At 44.9% G+C, this 11,161-nt stretch overlaps 1 protein-coding gene across 1 annotated transcript in view; it reads right to left on the bottom strand.

The window, feature by feature from the left end:
• Positions 1–2,444: 2,444 nt before the first annotated feature.
• The window catches only part of PNPLA1 (patatin like domain 1, omega-hydroxyceramide transacylase), a 34,600-nt gene continuing 25,883 nt past the window's right edge, over positions 2,445–11,161 (bottom strand). Inside the window, exons 6-8 of the mRNA XM_090282301.1 lie at positions 5,847–6,465; positions 3,690–3,749; positions 2,445–2,574 (exon numbers count right to left, since the gene is read on the bottom strand). Coding sequence (XP_090138427.1) covers positions 2,445–2,574; positions 3,690–3,749; positions 5,847–6,465 — 809 coding nt within the window. The remainder of the gene's footprint in view (positions 2,575–3,689; positions 3,750–5,846; positions 6,466–11,161) is intronic.

Below are 11,161 nucleotides of genomic sequence, written 5' to 3'. Positions count from 1 at the left end.
AAATTCCATAGTAACTCAAAGAAGAGGCTCTCAAGTGGTGGATATTTGGAAAGTCTGACAATTAGGAGGGTCTGAGTAGTAAGATGGACCTCCTTCCTTTCCATGCGTAGCCTGCAGGCAGTCTCTCAATTTCTCCTTTTCCCACTTCAGTCGCCAGTGAGATGACCACTGAACTCTATTGAAGGACACACAGGCTAGCAGAGGAAACCTATGCTGATACATGTGCCTAGCCATGCCCCTAAGAAGGGCATTTCTGGCATAATTGCTGGTCCTGGAATGAAAGGGCCAGGGAGCAGACCTGACCCCAGACTGTAGCCTAAGTAGAGCTATCCCATGCAACTCATAGACTCAGGAAGAGAAAAAAAAAATGTTTGTTTTGTAATGCACTAATTTCTGGGGTGAAGGGAGGTTGTTTGTTTTGAAGCATTATCATAGCAGCAATCACTGACTAATACAACCTGCATCAGAGTATGAACTGAACATCTGATTTAAAGTGTGTGCACCTGCATGTGCACACTCACACACATGTTAATGTATGTAATACCTACACTGTAGCTTTCATTCTAGCCTCTCTCATCTATGTTGGGAAGGACATCAGCTAGGGACCAGGATTTTACACAGGATATGGATGTAACTGTGTCTCTGTGACTGTAGTTTGGGAGGAAATGAGCAGCTCACTCCTTCTTCTCTAGGACTAACATTTTTGAGCTTCTCTTTTCTGCATCCTACCCTGGCCTTTGAAGCTCAGAGCTGTAAATCTGTATGGAATTGCTTAGGATCATCAATGGTGAATTGCCTCCAGGCAGTTTCACAATCTGTTCTATAAAGGAGCACTGCAGACAACATGTGTGACCCATTACAAACAGTGTCTCTCACAGCTTATGAATGTTGTTTTATTTGTTTTTATCACAGTCTGCTTTTTATAAAGCGTCTTGATTCCTAGAAGTTAGTTACCCGTGGTGGCTCTGGTTGAACCGCATAGTTCCCACTGCTCTGATGTGTGGGAAGAGGCCTGGCCCGGGAATCAAGGGACCCGAATCAGTCCCTGGCTCCCAGATGGCACTCCCAGTCAGGGAGGCTTCCCCACACCCATTGCAGACCAGCCTGTATTCTCATGACCTAGGGACAGAGATATGGACACCCAAAGGTCAAATAAGTCTTGGAGTTGGTCACCAAGGAACAGAGTGAGAATAATCTCAGATTGCACTGAAACAGTGACCATCAAGGACCCGCAACTGCCTGCTGGGTCCTGCATGCTCCCTGCCCATCCTTTAATCCAGAAAGTGCCTGTGGGTCTGCCCTACTTCCTGTGGCAGCTCTGAGAATCTCCTTCCTACCACACTGCTTCCCACCACCCATCAAATGCCTACCTGCTCCAGGCGAGCCTCTGACCCTTGTCTACCTAACACACCCTTCTGCCTGCCCACGGACCTCCACCCAGGATAGGGGCAACCTGGAAGGATGTCCCTTAGAATGATGTAGGGATTTTTCTGAGAGATAAAGCCTTGAAGCAAATTAAATAGTAGGGTGGGTCTGTTCCTTTCAGAGAATACTTTGATAATCCAGTAAAATAATTATAGATGATACCCGCTTGGTTTGTGTTTGAAGCTGGCATTTTGAATTTGCGAGTGTGTATGTATGTAGGCATGTGCCTTCAACACTGTTACGTTTCAGTAAAAAAAGAAAGAATAAATAAATAAATAAATAAATAAATAAATAAATAAATAAATAAATAAATTAAGGCTTGTCTTATATGGGGCTCATAGTTCCTCAAATTAGTAGGTTTTATTCTTGTGTTTGGTCTGAAGTTCAAAGCTCAAGATAAACTCTTGAAAGTTGGGGATCAAGTTTAATTCATCTTTAATTTCCCCAGAGCCTAGAAGAGTGCTTGGCACTTATTAGATAACATATGTTGATTGATTAAATCAATGACAATATAATATAGTAAAAAAGCTATAAGAAGCTGCCCTATGTTGATTAGGGCTTTTAGTTGTAGGATGGAAACAGTTAGGAGCGCTATTGAGGGTCACATGTGTACCAACGTCTCTGGTTTGGTTTTCTAGTGCAGTTCTCTTCAGAAGCTGAGAGGTCACTAGTCAACCTCCGGGAGTTATATAACCAAGGTATCTAGCAATTACTGAGTGCCATTTTACATCTTGCTCCCTGCGAAGCGACGTCCATAGTTGACTTCACTAAGCACAACACCTTTCTGAGCTGGTGTTATCTCTGTTTTACAGATCAGGATAGAGGTTCAGAAAGGCCACGTGTCCTAAGCAGGCTCACTGAGGAGACTGTGGCAGACCACGGATTTAATGTTAGGTGCGTCCTATTCCAAAGCTCAGCTCCTAGCTCCCACTCCTGACTGCCTCCGTTCCTTGTAACCTCCCTGCAGACCATTCCCAAAGCTGCTTCTAGCTGTGCAATTTAAGAAACATCAGTCATACTCACTGCACTTTGCTGCCTGTTTTTTTGGGTGTTGGTTGTCTTGGGAAGCCTTTTCTGATGCCACTTGTCTTTGGTTTGTTCTTCTTGAATACTTTGCTCACCCAATGGGAGTCTTCAGCAGGGCTCGTCCTGTGCGGAGAGAGGTAGTAAGTGGTTTGCTAATGGCCCGTCCTGCATCCTCTGCTGTCAGGGCCCTGCTCCTCCTCAGAAGGCATCGGACACACCGGTGCTGTGGTTCTTAGAGCTGGGGGCATTGGAGCTCCCCACTGACCTTTATTATGTAATCAATGAATATTTATCTGAGTAACATTAGGCCAACTAGTCAACAGAAACTCAAACTCTTATGTAGGTATTTGTCAATGCAAAAAGTTCTAAATCATGTGAACAAAAAGCATAATTTATGCCCAAGCACAAAATTATTAAATTTATGCAAACTCTTTCAGAAAGTTTTATAATTAAAATTATACTAAGTAAAAGAATCAGGTATATTTCAATGCATTTGATATGACATGATATGAGTGGGAACCTCAAAAGTAGTAGGCCCTGCTCTCCCCATCTCTGTAGCTGCAGTCACAGTGGGACCCAGACACTGCCAGAGCTGCACAGGCAGGGAGGGGATGAGGTTTGCAGCAGTAAGCCCTTTGACCCAGCCTCTGATCTCCTGCTGGGCCTTCCACTGACTAATCCAGCTGATGTCCAGCCAGTAAGGGAGGCTGGGAACTCAAAAACATAGAGATCCTCAGGCCTTCTCGTTATGACTGCAAAGATAATCATGATGTACATTACACAACCCAGACAATGAATGTGCATTATAAGAATGATTTTCCTGGGGACTGTCTACAACACAGGAATATTAGCCTCCTGATCATGCTGATAAAAAATCTTTTGGATTAATGGAGGCCCTCCACTCAAAGCATGAGGTGGCTACCTAGGGCCAGCATGTGGCAGTCTGCTTGCTCCCTTGAACTGAGGCACGACCTGGCTGTCCCACTGCACTCCGAGAAGGTGGGGTCCCCAGTGTGCACCCAGGAAGCGGAGGAGAATGGCATTGTCAGCGTGAATAGGCCCATTTTTCTCACACTGTCCCCACTGGAGAAAACATGAGAGGGCTGGTAGTCTGTGATCACACAATCTAGAAAAGAAGCCCAGTGATCCTAGGGCAGCTGGCAAGATGGGATATGTCACTTAGCTGCCCCCACCCCCATCAAAGGAAAGAAGGCGTAACCCGTGAAGGAGAAACTCACGTGGTGTCCGGCTTGCGGGTGGATTCCTTCACATTCAGCAGAGGCGCCATGCTTTGGGGACTCAAAGGGGCCAGGGGAACTATAGCCAAAAGTAAAAACAGGAGACAGGAGTGAGATGACGTGGAGCAGGGGTACTTAGTCATTTTTGATAAAACAGCAGGAAGTAAGTGACAGTGTTCAGAAAGAGTGAAGAACTGTCTCATTCTCAAACTCTCACATTTAGAACCAAACGATATTGTTGGATTTGAGGAGAACACCGTGGCCTCTGTGGAAGGACTGACTCTGGCCCCCCGTGTAACATTGTCAATGGTCCCCTCACAGAAAGCAGCCGTGTTAGGGAACGCTTCCGGAAAAACCCCACAGGGGCTGGGCCCTTCCATCACCTGCTTTATCTGATGCATTTTTCTTTTGTTGTTGTTGGAATAGAAAATATTAATAGTTTTATGACCTTTGTTCTTAAGTCAGCTCTTTGCATGTTTTCAGAGTACAGGGATATATAATATAGGAAGGTTACTATATAGTCATGTACTACATGCAAATAAAAATAATATGGACTCCTACCTGAAGTTCTGTCATTTGAAGGCCTGGTAGATATCTCAAATCTATTTGCTGTTCCTTTGTTTACCGATTTTCCTAGCATCTTTTGCAACACTCCACCCCTGACCACATGGCCATCCCATATGACCAATAACACTAGTCCTCGCTGCCCAACTCCCACAGCTGGCTTAGGAAGAGGCTCAGCTGGAGGCGATAATAGGGTTTCTCACCCTCAGCACTACTGACATTAGGGGCCAGATAATTCATTGTTGTGGATCTGTCCTGTGCATTGTAGGATATTTAGCAGCATCTCTGGCCTCCAGATATTGCCAGCTGTCTCCTGGGGGTAACACCACCCCTAGTTGCACTCTCTGTGGCCTCTGTCCACCCCCAGTGGGAGTGAGGATTGCTCAGGCCCCTGAAGATGGCTACCTTTAGGCACAGGTGTGATAACATAAAATAAATGCATTTTATTTAACAGGAAATAAGAAGGCATGTGAATACTCTGACTGATTTTCTGAGTCTTAATGTCGTATTGTTGTCTCATTGTGATGAAAAGAATCAGAGTAAACCTATTCCAGAGACAGGGTCACCCCACAACCTGGTTTCATTCCCTCTCCTTTGCCCCACCCTGACTGTCCACGGTGGCCAAACAGGTATCTTCCTCACCCTGAATGTACCTTGCACTTTTCTTCCTTGCACTCGAGCTTCTAGAATAAACAAAACCTGAAATGCCTTTTTACTCCGTCCAATCCCACCCCACAGCCCATGGTTGTCAATATCCTGCCCATTTCAGCTCACCTGTCATCTCCAGAAGCCTTCCTTTTCCCCCAGAGAGAAGTGATCTCGCTCTCCATGAACACCCCCAATATGTTTTTTGTTAGTTATACAGAACTTAATGATTTATGTCATATTTTTGAGGCTGGTATTCATGTCACTCCCTCTGTACAGGGGAGGTTTCCTGAGAAAAACGAACTGAGAACTATGCATCTTTACAGCCCCTAGAATGGTGCTTCTCAAACCATCTGCAGCACCGAACCTGTTTTTTAAAACTCTTATTTACAATCCATAATGCAGTAGTACTTTTGAGGAATACAATAAAATGAATTAGGAGAATTCTTTGACACCTTGGCAATATCTAATTGCTATAAACATTTCTAACTGCTCACTCTCCACCCTCGCCCTCATTTCATTGTGAATTAGCCACAAATATTAAGGGGCCTGGCGGTGCTGCATGACCCCATTTGAGTAGCACTGCCCTGGCACAGTGGCTTTCACAATAAAAATTTATCAGAGCAGCAATTCTCGGACATATGCATGCGAAAGAATCGCCTGGAGGGCTTGTAAAAAAGACAGCTGGGTCCCACCCCCACAGTGTGTGATTTAGTCCATCTGCAGGAGGGCCCAAAAATTCTCATTTCTATGGTGATCTCAGGTTGGAGACCACACTTTGAGAATCCCTGGGCTAAAGAAATAACCAAAAGTCAATTACACTGTCCCCTTGTGGTTGTCTGTCCTCATTCCAGGTAGAGCCACTGCCGCTGACGCTAACTCCGTCAGTGCAGCCCTCTAAAGCAATGGTTATCAGCCACCACGTTGTCATACACTAGCCGAAAGGACCCAGACATGAGAAAGCCACGAGAAGCCAGGGGGTCCATACCTTGGGGCTGTTCTGAGTCCAGTTCCTCCACAGGTGACTGTGCAGGTGACGTTGAAGAACATGGAGGCAATGTTTGAGGTGTCCCCACGGCTGACGGCCCCGGAGGTGGCCTGAGTGACATAGATGACTGAGAGGGTGGGGATCCAGTCAGTTGTACCTGATGCTGTAGTGACACAGGTGACAGACCAATGACTGAGCTGGATGGTGAGGGCACAGCTGGGAGTGATGCAGGTGGCGAGCCAGTTGGAGAATGTGATGATGAAGAGGCAAGTGGCGATGCAGGTGACTGCTCAAATGAAGAGACCGGTGGTGAAACGGGCAACTCCACAGGCCACTCATGTGTGGGTTCAGGTGTTTGTACAGGTGGGGACACAGGTGGATCATGGCCACCGCTTCCTTCCCCTTTGGGAGCCCACTGAGTGTGAAGTTGTATGGGTTCTTCCAGACTGGCCTGCTCACTTTGGTGACTTGGTTTACTGCGTTCAGGACACTCATTGCCAAGGGCGAGTTCTATCTGGCAGTACACCTCTACCCGGGGGAAAATCACTCTCTTGGAGGGAGAATTAAGGTAAGCAGCATCTAGAAGAAACGACAGCGTGGGTCACAGGTGGCATTACTAACCTCTGACATCTGCATGGTGTTTGCAAAATACTACTTTTTCCAAATCATTTTTATAAACAGGATTAGTTCTCAACAATGACCTTTCTTTACTTACTTGAATTTATATGGAGTATTTGTGGATTTATTTGCTTATTTAGTGAATATTTATTGAGCATCTCTATGTGCCAGATATTATACCAGGCACTGATGAGGTGAAGGAGACAAAAACGGGCATGATGGATCCTGGCTTCCTGGAGCTTACTGTTCAGTGTCGGGGCTGGCACTGACTTCTGAAATAATCTCAAGTTTTAATCAAGACAAGTGTTAGGCAAGGGAGGAACATGGTACTAGGAGAGAGGGAGGCAGGGAGGACTTAACTAGGAGGTTTCCCTGAGGAGCTCAGATCTGAAGGGTGAGTGGTCCAGGGGATGGTCAGGGTGGGATGGGAGGAGCATTTCAGATGAAGGGAACAGCACACACAGAGGCCACAGGTTCGAAGGAGCACCGGGATGTTGAGGGCCTGAAAGGCAGTGTGGCTGGAGCTGGGGTGGGGCACTGTGGCAGGACAGGGCTGAGGAGGCCCAGGGACCAGATCATGTGAGGCCTTGTAGACAGCACTGAGGACCCTTGGTTTTCATGGACGCCATGGAGCCTTCCAGGCAGACAGGTGCTGACCTGACTCTGGCTTTGAAAAGGTCACATGGCTGCTGTGTGGGGACTCATTGACAAGGGCATAGGGGACCCAGGGAAACCTGTCAGGGTGCTGCGGATAGGTGTTTAGGGTTTGTACTAGGGAGATGGTAGAAAGAGTGGGAGATTCTGTTTAGCAGGTAAATGAATGAGACTTGGTGATGGATTGCTTCATGGGGAGGTAGGTGGCCTGCACAATCAGATGGGTGCTGCTGCCATCTGCTGAGAATATGACCATGGGAGGGATGAGTCTGGGGGAGGGGAGCGGGGCGAGCATTGGTCATGAGCTTGTTAGGGGACATGTTGAGTTTAGGAGACCTTGGAGATGCCCAAGGAGATGACAAGTAGGCAGTTGTGTGTATGGGTCTGGATCTCAGAGAAGGAAGAGGGGTAGAGATACGTATATTTGGGAACCCCAGTCACCATGGGCAGTAAACAAAGCTGCAATGGTGGCTGTGGAGGAGGATCCCTAGGGCGCAAAGCAGAGTGAGAAGAGGGAGGGGCCAGGATTGAGTCAGGAGACAGGAGGGAGAGGGGGCCCAGGGCAAGTTTGCTAAGATAGACAAGACTGGGGTAGATGTAAAAGTTGCTGGTAAGAGAATCGGCAATCTGGGAGAAGATATTCACAAATAATATTTCTGACAAAGGGTATTTATCTACAAAACATAAAAATTCTTAAATAAAGCACTGAATAATTCAGGTTTTTTTTAATGTGCAAAAGAGTCAACTGAAAGAACTCTCAATGGCCAAAACTGCAACAATTTAGTAAAAATAAATAAGTATCCATGAGTTCATATATATATATATGACTGAATAAATAATGGGAAAGAAGAGACAAATCGTCCTTGCAGAAGAAGTCCAAATAATTTATGTAGACATCCTGACCTTAAGGAAATGGAGAATAAGTCTTTCCTTTTTCAGTGTAAGCTATGCATAGTGACTTCCTTCCAAAAAGCATAGAATGGAAAGAGGAGAAAGAGCAGCTTAACAGATGCCACTGCAGCCTGGTGATCAAGGTCAGCATCATCAGTGATATTCATGAAGGTAGTATGCACCTTTGATATCATGTGATGACAGTGGCACTTTGCCTCTGTGGCCTTCCTCACTCAAACCCATAACCTGCTGTAATCATGGGAAAAACATCAGACAAACCCCAGCTGAGGGACATTCTCAAATATCTGGCCAGGACTAAAACCTGCCAAAGTCATTAAAGACAAGGAGAGTCAGAGAAACTGTCACAAACAAGAGGCGTGTAAGGAGACGTGACAACTAAATGTAATGTGCTCTCTGAATCAGAAAAAGAACATTAGGTAAAACTTAAGGAAATCCAAATAAAGTATAGATTATTTAATAATAATTTGTCAATATTGGTTAATTATAAACAACATACCACACTGTGTACTATATTACAACATCTAACCAATGTGAGACACAATAGCAGGGAAACCTGAATGTACTGTTTTCACATTTTTTTCTGTAAATCTAAAACCATTCTAAAAAAATAAAGCTCATTAAATGTTTAGGGGGAAGTGGGCAAAAGAGTTGAACAGACACGTCACCAAAGAAGCTATCTAGACAACTAATAAACAAATGAGCAGATGCTCAACATTAGTAGTCATTAAGGAAAGACAAATTCAAACCACATATAAGGTGTGCCTATAGGCACACCTATAAGAATGGCTAAAATTAAAAAGACCTGCCATACCAAGTGTTGGTGAAAATTGGGGGAAACTGGAACTTTCATACACCACTGGTGAGAATGTAAAATGATACAACCACTTTGGAAAACAATTTTGTGGTTTCTTAAAACCACAAAAGAATTGAAAATTGAATCTCAAAGAGATATTTGCACACCCATGTCCACTGCAGCATTATTTACAGAGCCAAGAGGTGGAAGCAATCCGTATGTCCACTGCTGAGTAAATGGATAAGGAACCAGTGGTATATACACATGTTGGAATATTATTCAGCCTGAAAAATGAAGAAAATCCTGTCACATGCTACAACATGGGTGAACCTTGGGAACACTACAAGTGAATTAAACCAGTCACAAAAAAACAAATACTGTATGTATGCTTCGCTTATGTGAGGTATCTAAAGTAGTCAGACTCAAAGAAATACAATGTAGAATGGCGGTTGCTAGGGGTTGAGGGAGGGAAAAATGGGGACTTGTTGGCCAATGCGTAAGAGTTTCAGTTTTGCAAGATGAAAAGTTGTGGAAGTTACAACAATGTAAATGTGCTTAACACTACTGAACTGTACACTTAAAATGGTTAAGATGGTAAATTTTATGTTAGATGCTTTTATCATAATTTTATATATACAAATTATATATAATTACATAATATAATCACACATAATTATATATAACTTTATTTATATATATAACACATCTACCATATGATCTAATCATTCCACTACTAGGTATTTACCCAAGAGAAATAAAAGCATTATATCCATACAAAAACACATACATTAGTGTTTATAGCAGCTTTATTCATAATAGCCTGAAGTGGATACAACTTAAATGTCCATTAACAGGGAGACAAATAGCTAAATGAACTGTGGTATATTCATTCAATAGAATGGAATATAAAAAGGAATGAACTAGTTATACCATGCTATAATAACATGGATGAATCTTAGAATAATTATGTCAAGTAGAAGAATGCAGACAAAAAAAGATTTCATACTATCAGATTTCATTTATCAAAACTCTAGAAAATGCAATTAATCTGTAATGACAGAAGGTAGATCAGGGGTTGCTTGGGAGTCGGTGAGGGAATGTGGGAGAGTCACTGAGGGGCATGAGGAAACTTCAGCCATGAGAGATCGTTCACTATCCTGACTGTGGTGCTGCTTCACAGGGTGTGTGTGTGTGTGTGTGTGTGTGTGTGTGTGTGTGTGTGTGTATGTGAAAATTTATTAAATTGTGAGAGGTAGAAAGGGAGAGAAAGAAGGAGGAATGGCAGGAAGGCAGGAAGGAAGGGAAGAAGGAAGGTAGGTAGGTTTGGCTGGAGGTGCCTGGATGCCAAATGGCTATTTTTAACATGGCATCATCTGAGTGCCAACCTCACTCAAAACTCACATGCACACCTATGTGTGGGGAATGATGGTTTTCAAGCACACCAGCAAGCATGCCCTTCCCTTTGGCAGAGGGCTGCTGCCAGAGAGGCCAGAGTGGACAGGGAGACTTGCCCCGCGCCCCCTCCAGAAAGCAGTTGGGCGGGAGGCTGGAGTAGACTCTACTTTTCTGTGCCTAGATGTCAGGTAGGGATTAAAACTGCACTTACGCAGATTGTGTTGGTACTTCGTGCTCGCGTCTGGTGATGAGAGACAAATGTAGCCCAACCGAACCCAAGAGGCTTTAGGTGGTGGCACTGAAACTTTCACTAGAAAGCCACGCACATCCTGGCAACTGGAAGAGGAAGCAAAACTAACTGATCTCCCTTATGAGTTGTGTTCATTCCTACCTGGAGTGGTTCGAGGGCCATTGGGAAATCCCACCATCCTCCTTACACTGCCCCAAGTCAGGAGTGGATGCCTGAAATGCTACTACTAGAGTTTCATCCTTGGGTTGAGGACCACCATTCCTACCTGTGAAAATCTTCACACCAGCTGAGGGTGGAAGAGGGGCGAGGGTGCTGTGTTCCTCCTAGAGATGGAAGGGTGGAAGAAGGAACTACCGAGAAACGGGGGGTGGGACTAGAGATGCTTTACCACCCCCTTGGTTCTCTCCCCAGGGTTTTCCCTGAGAGAAAGCAAAAGGAAAAGTCCTAGGGGAGAGACTGGAATGGAGTAGCCAGTAGCCAGGCTGTAACATGGGGTGTAGAGGGGTCTCCTGGGGCAGGGAATTGGTGTCTGCTTCAAGATCTCAGCCCCAAATCAGGGGATCTACCAAATCCTGAGTCTCCAGCCTACACTGCCACTGAGGAAAGTGTGGAGGGGCTCCCTAACTGGTGGCAAAAGGACTCTAGGCCCCAGC

The sequence above is a fragment of the Furipterus horrens genome, unplaced genomic scaffold (assembly GCF_987537825.1).
Source record: "Furipterus horrens unplaced genomic scaffold, mFurHor1.1.pri manual_scaffold_6, whole genome shotgun sequence".
NCBI lineage: Eukaryota > Metazoa > Chordata > Mammalia > Chiroptera > Furipteridae > Furipterus > Furipterus horrens.
The sequence above is the reverse complement of the archived record's forward strand: the minus strand, read 5'-3'. Positions and strand labels throughout refer to the sequence as shown.